The following is a 20,173-nucleotide window of genomic DNA, read 5'->3' on the forward strand; positions in this document are numbered from 1 at the left end:
AAATAATAATGCTAAGATATTTCAAAGCCAGCCAGCAGTATTACACAACAGCTGTTAGTTTTGGGGAGTCAAGAAGATGAATATGGGGTGATATTATAGATGTGAATGATAAGGAAGTGAAGGTCATTATCACAAAGCTTTTTTATTTCTAAATCAAACTTCATTTTTGTGAAACACCAAGCATTTATTTTGGAATGACCTCAGAAGCCAGACCTTTTCAAGACCTTTCTGGGAGGGCTCTGGTCCCATTCCAGCTCCCATCCTGTGAAGTCCCATCTCACCCTTCCCTTGGGGCCAACTTTGATTCCTTTTCTTTTTACTCCGTCTAGTCAAACCATCATCAAGTCCTGTCAATCCTTCTTTCAAGGCTGCAGTGTTGCTTTAATTAATTCCTTCCTCCCATTTCCGCTGTGAGGCCCAACCCCATCCCCTCACTCTTGGCTTTCTGGGCCAGCCTGTGGACTTATCTTCTGCTTTGTAAGGCTGCCCTGGCATTCCTGTCTCAAGCCTGGCTAGGAAACACTGAGCCTTGTGGTTCAAAACATGCAAGAAGTCAAACATCACAATCAACACTGTTCCCTTCAACAGTCCTGTGTATCGTACTGTGCTGAGCACTGCTTCTTTGTAGTTGTCTCTCTCTCATCTCCTAGCTGGATTTAAAGATCCCTGAGACAGGGCCGTGTATACCTCCCTTTATACATGGCTTCCAATGCTCCACTACACTCCTGGCTCAGCATCAGACCCTCAGCTGGCTCTCAACAATTAAGCAACATTCAGGGCTTGGTTGTTGAGTCATCAGCTGATGCACTGTAGTTCTGACAATCTTGGAACATTTTCTGAAACACATTACCCTCTAAAGAGATCTGATAGCACTGGCAGAAACAGATGCATTTAAGGTGATTTTTCTTATCCTCCTGAAGTTGCCAATAATCCTTGAACCTTCCCTAATTCAAAACTTGCAGTTATATGGAAAACTTCCAAATGGCACAGTACTATTCCTAGACAGTCAAAATACAATATCCTCTAAATTAATTTCATCTATAACCACTACTCAATTATAAAAAATTAAGCCATTGAGCCATTATGATATGTAATTTGATCAGTTATCAAATCTTTATGCATAGTTTAAGAACTTACCAAAGACTCCTTTAATTTGTAATTTTTTAAAGATGATATGATTCAGCTCTTAAGGCCAAGATAATAGCTTACAAGTATATTCTTAATACTGTAGGATAAAGTTTTGTTTTTTTATTTAAAAATTCATAATATTTTAGAGAATAGCCTTTTCACATTACTTTAAAAAATTGTTTTGATTATAACATCCATATCAAGTTAATATTCAAGAGAGTCAATGGGAGATAGTATAGGAGGCTTCCTTTATGTATTAGAATATATGTGAAATAAAGTCTTGGTACATTAGTGGAAGGTGGAGGATGTCTTTCCTACATGGTAATTCAGAACATTTAGGATGGCCTAGAGTGGGAGAGGGTTTCACAGACTGGCCAGTTGGTCTGAGCTCTCACCAACCAACAGGGACGCAGGCCAGACACCCGGATGCCAGGGCCTTCTCTCCTGTCCTTCGCACTAGCTTCAGTGTGGGAGGGTCTCTTCCGAGGCCCCCAGTCCTTCCTACCTGCCATGTTCTGTCTGCTGCTCTCCCTGGCTTCCCTCTAGCTCTCTATCTGATCTTCTCACGTGAATCTGCGTCTTGCTCAACATCAGGTTTTCCTCTGCAGGGGAGGAAGGGGAGGAGGAGTCAAGGATGAATCTCAAACAAGGCGGCAAACTCTGCATAGCCGAAATCTTTGCTATTCTGTGGATGCGGGACAGGTAAGACTCTTAAGCGCCCCCAGCAACCTCACATGGTGAAGAGAAGGTGACAGCAAAGCATCGAGCTGGCTTTTGGAGTTTGTGTTTATTTACTTTCTCCATCAAGTTTTATTCTTCACTTAGACAGTTTTCCCTGTGCAGTTAAGTCTTGCTTTAAACTGTAGCTTAAGCACACGCAAGTGTGCAGGGCCAGGGCAGGAGGATTTATGCGGGAAGCAGTAAAGATGCGGGGCTTCAGAACCAGCAGGGTGTGACCCTCCGCCCAAAGGCATTTGGATTTTAAATGTTCCAAAGCCCTTCGCCATGCAAACAGAAAGACAGTGCCTTCAGGCTCTGCACGGCAGAGAATCTCCGGCTAAGAAAGGCCTCTCTTAATCAGGTGTTAGTGGTACAAAGAATACCAGATTTTCTAATTTCAACAAATCTGAAATGGGATTGTGTCTTTGGATCCATGGTGCCTCGTAGTTAAGTGACTCAAATAATGGTGCCTCTCACAGGGACAGATGATGGGATGAAACCCAGTCAGCAGGATCTCAGAGCCCCTCAGACACAACTTTTCTAAGAGGACGGAGGAAGAGGAGCCCTCCACGTAGGCAGTCAAGCTCAGCAGGGGCTCCAGAGGAGCGGGGATGGATAGTCGGCGTGGACCTGGCACCATGGGCAGGGTTGTTAGCACAGGCAAGCCCACCAACCATCCACCTGGAGGTGCCCTCAGCTTCCCTTCCCAGTGCAGAGCTGGGTGACTCTCTGCTCTCACCTTCAGGCACCATCACCCCATCATGCAGAAATGTAGAGATTATTTTCCCACGGATATTCATAGGGAATTTTCAGGCTTAAGAAAAACTCACATTTTCACCAAACCTCCGCATTCAATCCCCTTTCTCATATCATTCTTTAACAAAATCTCCTTACTTTCTCCTCTCACCTATATTAAGTTGAGCAGCAAAGTAAGTTCGTTCTGTTTTTCTTAAGTTCCCAAATACATAGACATTTTCTTAAAAATCAGATGGGTTTTTGCAGAATTATATGAGTGACTGGACTAAGCCTAGCACTAAACTTTCCAGAAAAACATTTTTCAATTTTGTAGCTATCAATGCTGTTATCAGCACAGCAAAGGAATTTGGCCTGAGTCATGATGCTAGGTGCTTTGTACATGAGGATCACCCTCAGCCCTCACCACCCCCAGATCAGGGATGAAAGGAGAAGGATAAAATTGCCACAGTCTCTGGAAAGCCCCAAACCCAGTTGGTTGACCTTGGGTGCCCAGTGCTGACCCGGTCAGGGTCACCATCTCATTTCTTGGCATCCCTACTTCATTCTGAGCATTTCTGCTGTGCTTCCTTCCCACTGTCAAAATAACCCCCTATCTTAGCTGTTTCAAACTTCCTCTACCAGTTTTAGAAGGTTTTCAACTACCTGAGTCTAGACAGGGGTTGATATTCAAAACGTTGAACAGTACTCACAGCCAAGTGCTAACCAATCACAAGAGCTGTTACTGTACAAGGGAACAGGGTCCTGGAGGCATTAACCTTGTTCAGACATACCCTTTAACTGGTCCATTGTAAGAAGGTCCAGAGGGTCTTGGAAGTGGGGTCTATGTGGCCAGGGTGGCATTTTGGGGGTCCAGGATGGAAACTCTTTGCTATTCAGTAGAGAAGTATTTAAATATTTTAGTAATTACATAACTGTAATTGTATCTGCAGACTTAATGTCAATTACAATCAGTAGGTAGTGGCAGCCTGGAGTACAGTGTTGAGAACTGTTATGAAGTTATATCCAGGCTCAGTGGGGGAAAATAGGCATGATCAATGGTCATTTCTGGCAAGGGTGGTGGATAAGAATGAGAAATTTCTGCACAAGTGGTGGATGAGGATCAGTGATTTCTGCATGGGTGGTAGATGGCAAACAAAGACACCTGTGCCACATATTTGCAAGCCTAAGTAACATGCCTATTAGTATCATAAAAGAGAATCTGTCAGCATCATAAGAGAGGTTTCGCCATAAGAACAGCAAGCCTAAGACACTGTAGTAGATTGAATAGTGTCCTCTAAAAATTCATGTCTACCTGGAACCACAGAATGTGACCTTATTAGGAAATAGGGTGTTTCCAGGTGTAATTAGTTAAAGATCCAGATGAGCGTATACTGGATTAGGGTGGGTCGTAAGTCTAACGAGAGTGTCCTTGTAAGAGACCAAAAAGGACACACAGACATGAGAAGGCCATGTGTAGACGGAAGCAGAGATGGGAGTGATGCTACCACAAGCCAAGGAACACCTGGAGTCACCAGGAGCTGAAGAGGCAGGAAGGGTTCTTTTCTAGAGCTTTTGGAGGGAGCACAGCCCCACTGACACCTTGATTTCAGACTTCAGGGCCTCCAGAACAGTGAGAGAATAAATGGCTATTGTCTTAAGTCACCAAGTTTGTGGTGCTTCATTATGGCAGCCTTAGGAAACTAAAACAGACACAAATAAATATATTGCTAATGGTGGCATTTAGGCTAGTGGGAGCTTTATTTATTTGGGGGGATCCTAGCACCTGTACCCCAACCCTCCATTATAACCACCTGTGATTATAGAAGTTGATTTCTCTGGTACATTATGCTAGGATCTTGGTAGAGCGTGACGTTGAAGTTCTCCGATGAATGAGCCAGAGACCTCTCTACGGTCCCCCATCCTCCCTCATCCCCCCCACCTCATCTAGAGACACACACTTGAGCACTGTGGCCAGTTACTGCCAGCATTTCTAGGAGCCAAGTGGGGTAACAGATCTTTTCTGCCAAGACCTTAAGACATGCCCAGGAAGAGCTGACCTTTTGTTACCCTTGAGAGTCTATCAGGACACCAGCATAGCCAATGGATGATTTAAAACCATCTCGCACCTGTGATGACCAAAAATTCTTGGAACAGTGACTATAATTAAAATATGTACCTGAAGTGTTAAACTCTCCGGCCAGTTGAATATTTGCAAGTTGAAAATCTGTCCAAAGTGAACACGGAAGTCAGCCCCAAGTGGCCGACTGTCAGTCCTGGACACTTCCTTGTTGTTGAAGGTCACCTTTAAATACAGCGAGCGCCTCTTGACATCCTCCCTTCGCAAGACCTCTACCCTGCAGAGTGAGACAGTTCACTGGTGGGTCAGTATTCATTTACTAAGTAAAACTGGAGTGTTTGACAAATGGGCACTGACCAGAATAAGATACACTGGAGCTGGAGCTTTAGTCACTTTAGCCTTCATTGAACCAAGGCAGCCATAGGTCTTGCAGAGCTTAATATCATAATATGTGTGATATGAAATAAGAGGCCCTGAAAAGGCCACAGGGGATTTAGAACTGTTCTAAAGCATCACTGTGCTACAGTCTCCTTAATTATTTCAAACAACCCTTACATTTGTATTCCAAAGTTTAAAGTAAACAGAATTATATTATTTGTTAAATGGAGTGAGTTCAGACCATAAAGGCTAGTAGTGATTTATGTTTGGGGAGGATGTTTTAACCTAAAAATATAATAGCATATTGTAGCAGTTGGGTCAACTCTGCTTTTCCAAGATCCAAGTTTTTTCTTAACACTTTCCGATGGTGAGTCACTGCTCACTGGCTGCGGGGGATTAAGAAATGTTCCGTATTGTTAAAGGTCATTTGCATCCCAATAGAAGATAGGAAGTATCCAGGCAAGCATATCATTCTTTTTTTTTTTTTTAACATCTATACTGGAGTATAGTTGCTTTACAATGGTGTGTTAGTTTCTGCTTTATAACAAAGTGAATCAGCTATACATATACATATATCCCCATATCTCATCCTTCTTGTGTCTCCCTCCCATCCTCCCTATCCCACCCTTCTAGGTGGTCACAGAGCACGGAGCTGATCTCCCTGTGCTAGGCGGCTGCTTCCCACTAGCTATCTATTTTACATATGGTAGTGTACATAAGTCCATGCCACTCTCTCACTTCATCCCAGCTTACCCTTCCCCCTCCCCGTGTCCTCAAGTCCATTCTCTACGGCTGCGTCTTTATTCCTGTCCTGCCCCTAGGTTCTTCAGAACAATTGTTTTTTTGATTCCATATATATGTGTTAGCATCTGGTATTTGTTTTTCTCTTTCTGACTTACTTCACTCTGTATGAGAGACTCTAGGTACATCCACCTCAATAACTCAATTTCATTTCTTTTTATGGCTGAGTAATATTACACTGTATATATGTGCCACATCTTCTTTATCCGTTCATCTGTGGATGGACACTTAGGTTGCTTCCATGCCCTGGCAATTGTAAATATTGCTGCAATGAACATTGCGACACGTCTCTTTTTGAATTATGGCTTTCTCAGGGGATATGCCCAGTGGCGAGATTGCTGGGTCATATGGTAGTTCTATTTTTAGTTTTTTAAGGAACTGCCATACTGTTCTCCATACTGGCTGTATCGATTTACATTCCCACCAACAGTGCAAGAGGGTTCCCTTTTCTCCACAATCTCTCCAGCATTTATTGTTTGTAGATTGTTTGATGATGGCCATTCTGACTGGTGTGAAGTGATACCTCATTGTAGCTTTGATTTGCATTTCTCCAATGATTAGTGATGTTTAGCATTCTTTCATGTGTTTGTTAGCAATCTATGTATCTTCTTTGGAGAAATATCTATCTAGATCTTCTGCCCATTTTTGGATTGTGTTGTTTGTTTATTTGGTATTGAGCTGCATGAGCTTCTTGTAAATTTTGGAGATTACTCCTTTGTCAGTTGATTCATTTGCAAATATTTTCTCCAATTCTGAGGGTTGTCTTTTCATCTTGCTTATGGTTTCCTTTGCTGTGCGAAAGTTTTAAGTTTCATTAGGTTCCACTTGTTTATTTTTGTTTTAATTTCCATTTCCCTAGGAGGTGGGTCAAAAAGGATCTTGCTGTGATTTATGTCATGGAGTGTTCTGCCTATGTTTTCCTCTAAGAGTTTTATAGTGTCTGGCCTTACATTTAGGTCTTTAATCCATTTTGAGTTGCTTTTTGTGTATGGTCTTAGGGAGTGTTCAAATTTCATTCTTTTAAATGTAGCTGTCCAATTTTCCCAGCACCACTTATTGAAGAGGCTGTCTTTTCTCCATTGTACATTCTTGTCTCCTTTATCAAAAATAAGGTGACCATATGTGCATGGGTTTATCTCCGGGCTTTCTATCCTGTTCCATTGATCAATATTTCTGTTCTTGTGCCAGTACCATATTGTCTTGATTAACATAGCTTTGCAGTGTAGTCTGAAGTCCAGGAGCCTGATTCCTGCTGCTCCGTTTTTCTTTCTCAAGATTCCTTTGGCTGTTCGCGGTCTTTTGTGTTTCCATACAAATTGTGAAATTTTTTGTTCTAGTTCTGTGAAAAATGCCATTGGTAGTTTCATAGGGATTGCATTGAATCTGTAGATTGCTTTGGGTGTATAGTCATTTTCACAATGTTGATTCTTCCAATCCAAGAAAGAGCATGGTGTATGTCTCCATCTATTTGTATCATCTTTAATTTCTTTCATCAGTGTCTTATAGTTTTCTGCATACTGGTCTTTTGTTTCCTTAGGTAGGTTTATTCCTGGGTAGTTTATTCTCTTTGTTGCAGTGGTAAATGGGAGTGTTTCCTTAATTTCTCTTTCAGATTTTTCATCATTAGTGTATAGGAATGCAAGAGATTTCTGTGCATTAATTCTGTATCCTGAAACTTTACCAAATTCATTGATTAGCTCTAGTAGTTTTCTGGTAGCCTCTTTAGGATTTTCTATGTATGGTATCATGTCATCTTCTGCAAACAGTGACAGCTTTACTTCTTCTTTTCTGATTTGCATTCTTTTTATTTCTTTTTCTTGTCTGATTGCTGTGGCTAAAACTTCCCAATCTATGTTGAATAATAGTGGTGAGAGTGGGCAAACTTGTCTTGTTCCTGATCTTAGTGGAAATGGTTTCAGTTTGTCACCATTGAGAACAATGTTGCCTGTGGGTTTGTCATATATGGCCTTTATTATGTTGAGGAAAGTTCCCTCTATGCCTACTTTCCGGAGAGTTTTTATCATAAATGGGTGTTGAATTTTGTCAAAAGCTTTTTCTGCATCTATTGAGGTGATCATATGGTTTTACTCCTTCAATTTGTTAATATGGTTTATCATATTGATTGATTCGTGTATATTGAAGAATCCTTGAATCCCTGAGATAAACCCCACTTGATCAGGGTGTATGATCCTTTTAATGTGCTCTTGGATTCTGTTTGCTAGTATTTTGTTGAGGATTTTTGCATCTATGTTCATCAGTGATAATGGCCTGTAGTTTTCATTTTTTGTGACATCTTTGTCTGGTTTTGGTATCAGGGTGACGGTGGCCTCGTAGAATGAGTTTGGGAGTGTTCCTTCCTCTGCTATATTTTAGAAGAGTTTGAGAAGGACAGGTGTTTGCTCTTCTCTAAATGTTTGATAAAATTCACCTGTGAAGCCATCTGGTCCTGGGCTTTTGTTCGTTGGAAGATTTTTAATCACAGTCTGAATTCCATTGCTTGTGATTGGTCTGTTTATATTTTCTGTTTCTTCCTGGTTCAGTCTCAGACAGTTGTACTTTTCTAAGAATTTGTCCATTTCTTCCAGGTTGTCCATTTTATTGGCATATAGTTGCTTGTAGTAATCTCTCATGATCCTATGTATTTCTGTAGTGTCAGTTGTCACTTATCCTTTTTCACTTCTAATTCTATTGATTTGAGTCTTCTCCCTTTTTTTCATGATGAGTCTGGCTAATGGTTTATCAATTTTGTTTATCTTCTCAAAGAACCAGCTTTTAGATTTATTGATCTTTACTTTAGTTTCCTTCATTTCTTTTTCATTTATTTCTGATCTGATCTTTATTATTTCTTTTCTTCTGCTTTTTTTTTTTTTTATTATTCTTTCTCTGCTTTAGGTGTATGGTTAGGTTGTTTATTTGAGATGTTTCTTGTTTCTTGAGGTAGGATTGTATTGCTAGAAACTTCCCTCTTAGAACTGCTTTTGCTGCATCCCATAGGTTTTGGATCATCGTGTTTTCATTGTCATTTGTTTCTAGGTGTTTTCTGATTTCCTCTTTGATTTCTTCGGTGATATCTTGGTTATTAGTAGTGTATTGTTTAGGCTCCATGTGTTTGTATCTTTTACAGATTTTTTCCTGTAATTGATATCTAGTCTCATAGCATTTTGGTCAGAAAATATACTTGATATGATTTCAGTTTTCTTAAATTTACCAAGGCTTGATTTGTGACCAAAGATATGATCTATCCTGCAGAATGTTCCATGAGCACTTGAGAAGAAAGTGTATTCTGTTGTTTTTGGATGCAATGTCCTGAAAATATCAATTAAGTCCATCTTGTTTAATGTATCATTTAAAGCTTGTGTTTCCTTATTTATTTTCATTTTGGATGATCTGTCCATTGGTGAAAGTTGGGTTTTAAAGTCCCCTACTATGAATGTGATACTGTTGATTTCCCCTTCTATGGCTGTTAGCATTTGCCTTATGTATTGAGTTGCTCCTATGTTGGGTGCATAGATATTTACAATTGTTTTACCTGCTTCTTGGATTGATCCCTTGATCATTATGTAGTGTCCTTCTTTGTCTCTTGTAATTGTCTTTATTTTAAAGTCTATTTTGTATGATATGAGAATTGCTACTCCAGCTCTTGTCTGATTTCCATTTGCATAGAATATCTTTTTCCATCCCCTCACTTTCAGTCTGTATGTGTCCCTAGGTCAAAATGGGTGTCTTGTAGACAGCATATATACGTGTCTTGTTTTTGTATCCATTCAACCAGTCTATGTCTTTTGTTTGGAGCATTTAATCCACTTACATTTAAGGTAGTTATCGAAATGTATGTTCCTGTTACCATTTTCTTAATTGTTTTTGTTTTGTTATTGTAGGTTTTTTCCTTCTCTTGTGTTTCCTGCCTAAAGAAGTTCCTTTAGCATTTGTTGTAAAGCTGGTTTGGTGGTGCTGAATTCTCTTACCTTTTGCTTGTCTGTAAAGGTTTTAATTTGTCTGTCAAATCTGAATGAGATAGAGTAGAATAATCTTGGTTGTAGGTTTTTCCCTTTCATCTCTTTAAATATGTCCTGCCACTCCCTTCTGGCTTGCAGAGTTTCTGCTGAAAGATGAGCTGTTATCCTGATGGGGATTCCCTTGTGTGTTGTTTGTTGTTTTTCCCTTGCTGCTTTTAATATTTTTTCTTTGTATTTAATTTTTGATAGTTTAATTAATATGTGTCTTGGTGTGTTTCTCCTTGGATTTGTCCTGTATGGGACTCTCTATGCTTCCTGGACTTGATGGACTATTTCCTTTCCCATTTTAGGGAAGTTTTCAACTATAATCTCTTCAAATATTTTCTCAGTCCCTTTCTTTTTCTCTTCTTCTTCTGGGACCCCTATAATTCAAATGTTGGTGTGTTTAATGTTGTCCCAGAGGTCTCTGAGATTGTCCTCAATTCTTTTCATTCTTTTTTCTTTATTCTGCTCTGTGGTAGTTATTTCCAGTATTTTATCATCCAGGTCAGTTATCCTTTCTTCTGCCTCAGTTATTCTTCTATTTATTCCTTCTAGAGAATTGTTAATTTCATTTATTGTGTTGTTCATCATTGTTTGTTTGCTCTTCAGTTCTTCTAGGTCCTTGTTAAATGTTTCTTGTATTTTCTCCTTTCTATTTTCAAGATTTTGGCTCATCTTTACTATCATTACTCTGAATTCTTTTTCAGGTAGACTGCTTATTTCCTCTTCATTATTTTGGTCTGGTAGGCTTTTACCTTGCTCCTTCATCTGCTGTGTTTTTCTCTGTCTTCTCATTTTGCTTAACTTACTGTGTTTGGGGTCACCTATTCTCAGGCTGCAGGTCGTAGTTCCCATTGTTTTTGGTGTCTGCTCCCAGTGGCTAAGGTTGGTTCAGTGGGTTGTGTAGGCTTCCTGGTGGAGGTGGCTGGTGCCTGTGTTCTGGTGGATGAGCTGCATCTTGTCTTTCTGGTGGGCAGCAATGCGTCCGGTGGTTTGTTTTGGGGTGTCTGTGACCTTATTATGCTTTTAGGCAACCTCTCTGCTAATGGGGGGGGGGGTTGTGTTCCTGTCTTGCTAGTTGTCTGGCATAGGGTGTCAAGCACTGTAGCTTGCTGGTCATTGAGTGGAGCTGGATCTTAGCGTTGAGATGGTGATCTCTGGGAGAGCTGTTGCCATTTGATATTATGTGCAGCCAGGAGTTCTCTGGTGGACCAATGTCCTGAACTTGGCTCTCCCAACTCAGAGGCACAGGCCTGTCACCCGGCCGGAGCACCAAGACCCTGTCAGCCACATGGCTTAGAAGTAAATGGAAAAAAAGAAGAAACAAGGAATGAAAGAAATAAATAATGTAAAATAAAATAAAAAGTTATTAAAGTAAAAAATAAAAAAGTAATAAAAAAAGAAAAAAAGAAAATGAAAGAAAGAAAAAACAGAGCAACCAAACCAAAAAACAAATCCACCAATGATAACAAGTGATAAAAACTATACTAAAAAAATAAAAAAGGACTGACAGAACACTAGGACAAATGGTAAAAACAAACCTATACAGACAATGTCACACAAAGAAGCATACACATGCACAGTTACAAAAAAAGGAAAAAATATACATATTAAAAAAAAGGAAGAGAGCAACCAAATCAGTAAACAAATCTACCAGTGAAAATAAGCTCTAAATACTAAACTAAACATAAAACTAGAAAGAAATTAGATGCAGAACGCAAACCCCAAGTCTACAGCTGCTCCCAAAGTCCACCGTCTCAATTTTGCAATGATTTGTTATCTCTTCAGGTATTCCAGAGATGTGGGGTACATCAGGTTGACTGTGGAGATTTAAGCTGCTGCTCTGAGGCTGTTGGGAGAAATTTCCCTTTCTCGTCTTTGTTCACAGAGCTCCTGGGGTTCAGCTTTGCATTTGGCCCCAAATTTAAATTTTGGCCTTTGCTTATAGGTCACCTGAGGGCATCTATTCTTCACCCACACAGGAAGGGGTTAAAGGAGTGGCTGATTTGGAATCTCTTGCTCACTCAGGCCAGGGGAGAGAGGGGTACGGATGTGAGGTGAGCCTGTGGCGGCAGAGCCCGGCGTGATGTTGCAGCAGCCTGAGGCGCGCCCTGTGCTCTCCTGGGGAAGTTGTCCCTGGATCACAGGACCCTGGCAGTGGCGGGATGCACGGGCTCCTGGGAGGGGAGGTGTGGATAGTGACATGTGCTCGTACACAGGCTTCTTGGTGGCTGCAGCAGCAGCCTTAGCGTCTCATGCCTGTCTCTGGTGTCCACGCTGATAGCCATGGCTTGCACCCATCTCTGGAGCTTGTTTAGGCGGTGCTCTGAATCCCCTCTCCTCGCTCACCCTGAAACAATGGTCTCTTGCCTCTTAGGCAGTTCCAGACTTTTTCCCGGACTCCCTTCCGGCTAGATGTGGCGCACTAGCCCCCTTCAGGCTGTGTTCAGGCAGCCAACCCCAGTCCTGTCCCTGGGATCTGACCTCCGAAGCTCGAGCCTCAGCTCCCAGCCCCCACCTGCCCCAGTGGGTGAGCAGACAAGCCTCTCAGGCTGGTGAGTGCTGGTCGGCACCAATCTTCTGTGCGGGAATCTCTCCGCTTTGCCCTCCACACCCCGTTGCTGCGCTCTCCTCTGTGGCTCTGAAGCTTCCCCTCCATCACCCCCTGTCTCTACCAGTGAAGGGGCTTCCTAGTGTGTGGAAACCTTTCCTCCTTCACAGCTCCCTCCCAGAGGTGCAGGTCCCGTCCCTGTTCTTTTGTCTCTGTTTTTTCTTTTTTCTTTTGCCCTACCCAGGTGTGTGTGGAGTTTCTTGCCTTTTGGGAAGTCTTAGGTCTTCTGCCAGTGTTCAGTAGGTGTTCTGTAGGAGTTGTTCCACATGTAGATGTATTTCTGATGTATTTGTGGGGAGGAAGGTGATCTCCACGTTTTACTCCTCTGCCATCTTGAAGGTCTCTCCAAGCATATCATTCTTATAGCCACGAAGTTATAAAAAATCAAAACCTTCAGGAGCATTCTTTAATTTTATTGTACATATTTGCAGAGATGCCCACTACAAATTCCAGTTATTGGTTAAGCCAATAGCAACTCAAGTTTGTTAAGGAAATTAAAAGGTTAGAACATAAAAATCTAAAACACACTCAGGGTTTTTTGGGTGGTAGTTTTTTTTTTTTATGATGTATAGACACAACATAACACTTATCAATGTAGCTATTTTTAAGTATACCATTCAGTGGCATTAAGTACATTCACAATGTTGTGCAACCAACACCACTATCCTTCTCTAGAATGTTTTCATCATCCCAAATAGAAATTCTGTACTCATTAAATTGAGTGGGTAGTTTTAAGTTTTTACCTCTCCATAATTTAGGCCCATCCCAGGCATGAAATTGCTCAGTTGACTTGAATATTTTTTTCTATAAAAGACATTTAACAACAAATCTTTAGAAATATCCAAGACCCCCAAAGACTTCACTCAGGGTTTTTTAAAGGCTTATTCCCAATACTGCAACCTCAGGCCACCAACAGACCTAAAACACCTCTGTCTTCTCTATGGCCTCCTTTGACCTGATGGCCTGATGAAGAGGGTGGCTTATAATCACTGGCTTGGGGCAATCTGGTTTATAGTCCCCAAGCCTAGTGAAAACTCAGAAACTTCTTGGTTTCTTGGTTTCTTACATTCTTGGTCAAAATGGGACTCACCATAAAGGATTGTAAAATAAAGCCAAAATTTTCCCTTTAAAAAACATGCTCAAAATCACATATTTTGAATGTTCATAACAAAGTTATATGGTATGGTGTTTGTGGCCTGAAAGTAGCTAATTTAGTGCTGGGGAACAGTTTACTTATGTATAGCATCTGAATGTTACGAAGTTGAGAGAACACATGAAAATGCACAGTGGGAAGCAGCCGCATAGCACAGGGAGATCAGCTAGGTGCTTTGTGACCACCTGGAGGGGTGGGAGGGAGGGAGACGCAAGAGGGAGGAGATGTGGGAACATATGTATATGTATAGCTGATTCACTTTGTTATAGAGCAGAAACTAACACACCATTGTAAAGCAATTATACTCCAATAAAGATGTAAAAAAAAAAAAAAGAAAAAGAAAATGCACAGGAAGCTACAATGTAAAAGTAAGTTATTAACATATTAATAGAAGTTTGAAACTAAGAAGATTGTGGGGTCTTATAAAGACATCCTGGTTAACCCCTGCATCCTAATGTCTCTGATGCTGACTTCTCACTTTCTATGGTGGAGTACTGAAGATTCAAGTCTGAGATATTCCCTGTGTTCATGATAGGTCTTCTGGGTACTGGAGTATTAGGCCTGGGATCTGGTGGTAATAATTATTTCAATATATTTCCTTTGATAGATAACAGTATGGCTTAACATGCATCAGAATCACCTGGAAACCTTGTGAAAACACAGTTTTCTGGGCCCTAACTCAGAATTTCTGATTCAGCAGGTCTCAGTAGAACCTGAAAATTTCCAACAAATTCTCCAGGGATGCTGATGGTGCTGGTCCTGGGGTTACACTTTGAGACCCATCTCCGTAAAGTATAGGAAAGAAATAAACAGCAAACTTAAAATATATATATATATATATTTTAAGTTTGCTGTTTATATATATATATATATATATATATATATATATATATATATATATTTTTTTTTTTTTGCGGTACGTGGGCCTCTCATTGTTGTGGCCTCTCCCGTTGTGGAGCACAGGCTCCAGACACACAGGCTCAGCGGCCATGGCTCACGGGCCCAGCCACTCCGTGGCATGTGGGATCTTCCCGGACCGGGGCACGAACCCGGTCCCCTGCATCGGCAGGTGGACTCAACCACTGCGCCACCAGGGAAGCCCTAAAATATTTTTATTAAATTATAAATTTCTAAAAAAAGGACAAACATATATATGTGTGTTTATGAACTTATTATATGTATAGATTTATAAACGTTATATAACTTTTAGGGATCACATACGAATGACTAGAGATGTAATTCTACCAGATCTGGAGGGTGTGCCTCAGATGGCCTTGACTTTATCTCAAACGATAGGGAATACCCACAATTCCTTTGGGAGGCTCTGTGAGGCCTTCAAAGAGAGCAGCTGGCCTAGGAGCAGCTGAAATCAAGGGCCAAGGAGAGATCTGGGTTTCTGTCCAGGGACAGGGGATGTGCCAGCAGTGGACAAAAAAGACACACTGAGGTTACAGATAAAGGCTCCAAACCAGAAGCCATGCAGGCAGGCACCGTGCAGAGTGTCCCCTACAGGCAGCTTCCGGTAATGAGCTCCTGAGTGGCCAATGGCAATGCGCTGGGTGGGTGAACCATATGAAATCACCAAAATCTGGACAAATACCTGCAATTTTATATCGTCCAACCTAATAAATATCTACAGAGACTTCATAATTCTCCTGATCATTCCATGTCAGTCAGGAGATGTACACTCCAAATGGTGCAGTGTGTGTGTCACACGTCAACCTCATTCATGTTTGGAGCATCTGCTCACCTGGGACACTGGTCGTTGGGTGTCACATTCCCCGCAAGGCTCAACTCTGGGACCAGCGTGGGCTCCCCGGGCCTCCTCCGGCTCTGGGCTGCTCTCTCCCTCACCTGTTGCTCTATCACAGCCTGATCTGTGGGCTCTGGAGGGACGGGTTTCACAGGCTCCTCCCCGGGATCTGGCTCCTTCATCTCATCAGGATGTTCTTCGACTGCTTGTTTGTTTTTCTTCTTTTTGGCCCTCTGTTGGGTAAGAGGCAACCTTATGTCAGAAGGAATTTTGGAACTTCTTTGAAAAGCACAGTCTTCAGAATCAGATAGACGTGGATGCAAACCCAGCTCCACCTCAAGCAGCTGTGTGCACTCAGGCAGCTCACTAAGCCATTTGACCTCTCCATGCCTCAGTTTTCTCGTCTACAAAGTGGGAACAATTATAGGAAACTTTTTCCAGGTCTCTTGAAATGAGGTAATGTCTGGAAAGAACTTATCACATGCCTGGTCCTTAGAGAGAGCTTAAAAAAGTTAACTATTCATCTGTTCATTAGTATTGGTTCTAAAGACCAAGGATACATCTCTTTTTGGCTGCACATGCAGCATGCGGGAGTTCCCCAACCAGGAGTGGAACCTGTGTCCCCTACAGTGGAAGCGCAGAGTCTTAACCACTGGACCACTAGGGAAGTCCCAAGGATACATCTTGAAATTAAAGTAAGGCTTGTGAATACAACTGACACTGCAGGTCACCCTGATCTATTACTTATTATCCCTGGATTACTTATTACTTATTGTCCCAGTTTTGCAAGGTCATATGTATAAAGTTATATAATTTTCTGGGGGAAGTCCAGAAGCACCAATACCCCATATTAGATAGGGTAAGCCATGTAAAATAGTAAAATAGGTATCACAGAGCTTGACAGGCACATGAGCGATTACCAGGTTATTGCTGGTTCATTCAAACAGCCACAGGATGATACAGAGAACTGTTTTTGGGAAAAACTTCTTCTGGTATCAGCAGGCTGGGTGTCTTTTTCAACAAGTGCATTAATCAGTTCATTCTCTCATCCTTTTGTCCCCTAGCGAGGGGGCTGGTAGGGAGACAGAGCACAGCAGGCAGGGGACCCCAGTCTGCCTGCCCAGTTTCCCTCCTCCTGTCTCCAGGTGCCTCTACCCAGACCCTTCCTGTCCCCCAGGTCAGCTCTGTTCAAGGCTGTTTACAAACCTGGGCTTTCTTCCAGGCTTTCCACTGCTGCTGTGCACTTCTGTATTCCTCCATCTTCTGTTCGTACTCTTCCATGTGCTCTTCCAACAATTCATTTATCTCGGCCTGAATTTCTGCTTCATATGCTTCTTCATCAGCTTTCTGGTCAACTTTTTCCCTTTAAAATAATTTATAGCACCTTAGTTATTTCTTGAAATTAAGTGATAGAGTAATAATAGCAGCAAATACCTGTATTGGGCTTGCTCTGTGGCAGCTCCTCTCCTAAAAGCTTTGCACAGGTGAGCTCACAACCGTGTGAGGCAGATACTGTTACCTTCAGCATTTTATACACTAGGAGACTGCAGCACAGAGAGGTTAAGTAACTTTCCCAAGAACACACAGCTGGTGAATGGAAGAGCTGGAACATGAACCCAATCTATTTACACTAAGCAACAAAGCCACGCTGTTAGATGATCCAGATGGCACCCTGACACAGTGCCTGCAAATTCTCAGCTGACAGAGGCAGCAGTTTCATTGTAGTTATTTTGTTAATTCTTCAAGTCTCTGAGGGACCACTTCATTATGCTGCTACCAAATCCCTGAAGCTACTTTTTTTTTTTTTTTTGCTGTATGTGGGCCTCTCACTGTTGTGGCCTCTTCCGTTGTGGAGCACAGGCTCCGGACGCGCTCAGCGGCCATGGCTTACGGGCCCAGCCGCTCCACGGCATGTGGGATCTTCCCAGACCGGGGCACGAACCTGTGTCCTCTGCATCGTCAGGCGGACTCTCAAACACTGCGCCACCAGGGAAGCCCTGAACCTACTTTTTCGACTTTGGATTGACAATTTGAATTTTTCTTTGATTATTCTGCTGACAGTGCATTAATGTTCAGCCTGACCTAGAGCAGTGCTTCCCACAGTGTGTTCTATAGAGTGCTGGTTCTATGAGGTGCCCTACAAAAAAAAGGGTGCTGTGGCCAAATCAACACAAGATTGAACAAATGTGAAGTTTCCATGTTGCTTTGCAAAGGGCTTTACAGAGCCCTTTACATGTGGATGGGCAGTGTGACTCCCGAGGAGGGTGGGGGAGGGCAAGCATGGCATCCAGCACATCCCATCCAGCTCTTCAGAGTTGTTTCAACCCATCCCCTGTGCTTATTTCCTAATGTGATCAGTATGGTCTGGCCTGCAGGTTCTCCTCTCCTAAAGTTCCAGCTCCTTTTTAGAGAAACCTAGTCAAGTGCCTAGAGCTGACCAACGTTTGTGTATGTACACGTGTGGCCTGGTGGGTTAGCAGTTAACAGGCTCCCAAGGCACAGACTCTTACAAAGCTACTACTGAAGAAATCACTTGGGAAACACCTGACATTTATAAACATCAGAGAAATTTGGCCCCCGTTATGTTCCATCTCTGATATATATTCATTTGCTTTTCTCCTTGTTAATCAGAGGCATGAATAAACTAGTTGAATTTTAAATAGTTTTGCAGGAAGAAATAATGCTGTATCATAAGGTAGCTAGATGAATCAAGAATGTGAAGAAAGGGCACTCCAAACGAATTTAGGACGCAGCTACTTATGGGTGGAAGGGATGTGAAGTATCACAAAAAGGAAGTTTGTAACCTAGAAGTGACCTTAACGGTAAATTTCCTATAAATTTTTGTTTATCCTAAACTTAAGGAAGGAAGGAGAAAACAATCTTGTAACTACTTATGTTCTGCTTCTGGATGGAAGGGATGGCCTGGAAGATGGAATATGGAAGCCAAAACACTGGGATTTCTGGAAGACATCCACGAGTTCTGTGGGACAGACTATCTGAATTTGTTTTTATATTATATTATATATTTTATATTAATTGAGCAGATACTACATGGCAGGTGTGCTGTCTGGGACCAGATATCCAGTGGTGACAAGATCCCTGCCCTCATAAAGCACAGGCTTGTGTTTGTCCTGGAAACTGCAGAATGTTTTCTCAGTTTTACGATAATTACAACCCCCCAGCATCACAATTTGCAGCTATCTTTGGCTAAAAACTGACTGCTTTCAAAGCACAGTATCAGATAATTGCCCTCATGTGTCACGTTTCATGTAGATGTATGGGCACATCACTTATACAGATGAAACAAACAGGAAGGGACCAAAACCAGAAGCAGAAATGCTCTTGAATTAATATGCAGAAGATGGTTTTGTTGTGATAACTGTACTCTTAATTATGTACCAAAGTCTAGTCAGTTCAGCTGCATAAATATTATCAAAGCATACTTTCTCCACACTACACACAAAGATCAATTCCAAATAGATTAAAGGTGAATTTGAAAGACTAATCTTCATTAATACGAAGAATACAGGATACAATATAGTAGTGTATCTACTTGATTCAGGGGAAGGATTTCTTCAAACAAAAAGCACTGATCAGAAAAGAAAAGACTAATATATTCTATCTCTTTAAAATTAAGAATTACTATTCTTCAAAAAGCAGCAAACTACTAAAAAGAAAACTACCGAAGATTTCTGCAACACACATCGACAAAGGTCTCATGTTCAGGATATATACCAAACTTCTACAAATTATGGAAAAGATAAAAGGACAAACAATCCAGTTCAAAAATTGGCAAAAGTCTTGAACAGACACTTTGAAAAAGAGGAATTCAAAATGGCCAAATCATGCATAAGAAATATAAACTAAAACACGCCATCAGATTGGCAAAATGTTAATGTTTGACAACATCAGGTGATATGGCTGATATGGGTGACATGGACCCATGGGAACACTGGTCAAACTGAAAGTCAGCACAAACACTGTGGAAAAGTGTCTGCAACCAGCATATAAGTATTTGGAGAAGCACATCCCCTGAGACTCGACAATTCCATTTCAAGGTATATTTCTGGAAAACTTAGGCACATGTACCCTAAAAAGACACATACAAAAACGTCTATAGAAGTGCTGTCTGATTTTATTGTCTGTGTCCCCTTCACTCCCAAACTGGAAGCTCTGGGAGGAAAGAGATGATGTTTATCTCCTTCATCAGTGTAGCCCAAGAGTCTAGCACAATGCATGACAGAGTGGGCACTTAAGAAATGATGAATTGTACTTGAAAACTGAGTAGCATTTTTATAACAATTTTGAGAAATAAAATTCATTCTTTTAAAATGTAAAAAAAAAAAGAAGTGCTGTCTATAACAGCTGAAAAATGGAATCAACTCAAATGCCCATCAACAGTAAAACAGACAAATTTTGTTATATTTATATAATGGAGTGTTATAAAGCAAAGAGAATTAACTACAACTGTGTGCTGAAAAGGAGATGAATCTCCAGTAGTATTGAAGAAAAGAAACAGGTGTGTGTTCACTAAAGCATACACACAATATACTTTCACTTATGGAAAAGTCAGATACAGGCAATATTAGACTAAGTGTTAGAGATTACACATAGATGGCAAAGCTATTAACTAAAAGCAAGGAAACATTGATCATAAAAGTCCAGAAAATGGTTACTTCTGGGACGGAGGAGATGTAATTGGGGTTAGGAACAAAGGGGATGCTCAGATACTAGTAATGTTCTAGTTCTTAACTTGGGGAGTTGCACATGGTTATTCATTTGTAATTATTACTTTTAAAATTATTTTTAAAATTGTATC

At 41.2% G+C, this 20,173-nt stretch overlaps 1 protein-coding gene across 3 annotated transcripts in view; it reads right to left on the reverse strand.

Moving 5' to 3' along the window:
- The window catches only part of CC2D2A (coiled-coil and C2 domain containing 2A), a 142,169-nt gene that overhangs the window by 61,703 nt on the left and 60,293 nt on the right, over positions 1-20,173 (reverse strand). For all 3 annotated transcript variants that reach the window (XM_081226369.1, XM_081226370.1, XM_081226371.1), the window contains 3 exons: positions 16,561-16,717; positions 15,352-15,587; positions 4,760-4,937 (listed from right to left, as the gene is read on the reverse strand). In XM_081226369.1, the coding sequence (XP_081082495.1) occupies positions 4,760-4,937; positions 15,352-15,587; positions 16,561-16,717 (571 nt within the window). The remainder of the gene's footprint in view (positions 1-4,759; positions 4,938-15,351; positions 15,588-16,560; positions 16,718-20,173) is intronic.

The sequence above is a fragment of the Mesoplodon bidens genome (genome assembly GCF_964165515.1).
Source record: "Mesoplodon bidens genome assembly, chromosome: 1".
Taxonomy (NCBI): domain Eukaryota; kingdom Metazoa; phylum Chordata; class Mammalia; order Artiodactyla; family Ziphiidae; genus Mesoplodon; species Mesoplodon bidens.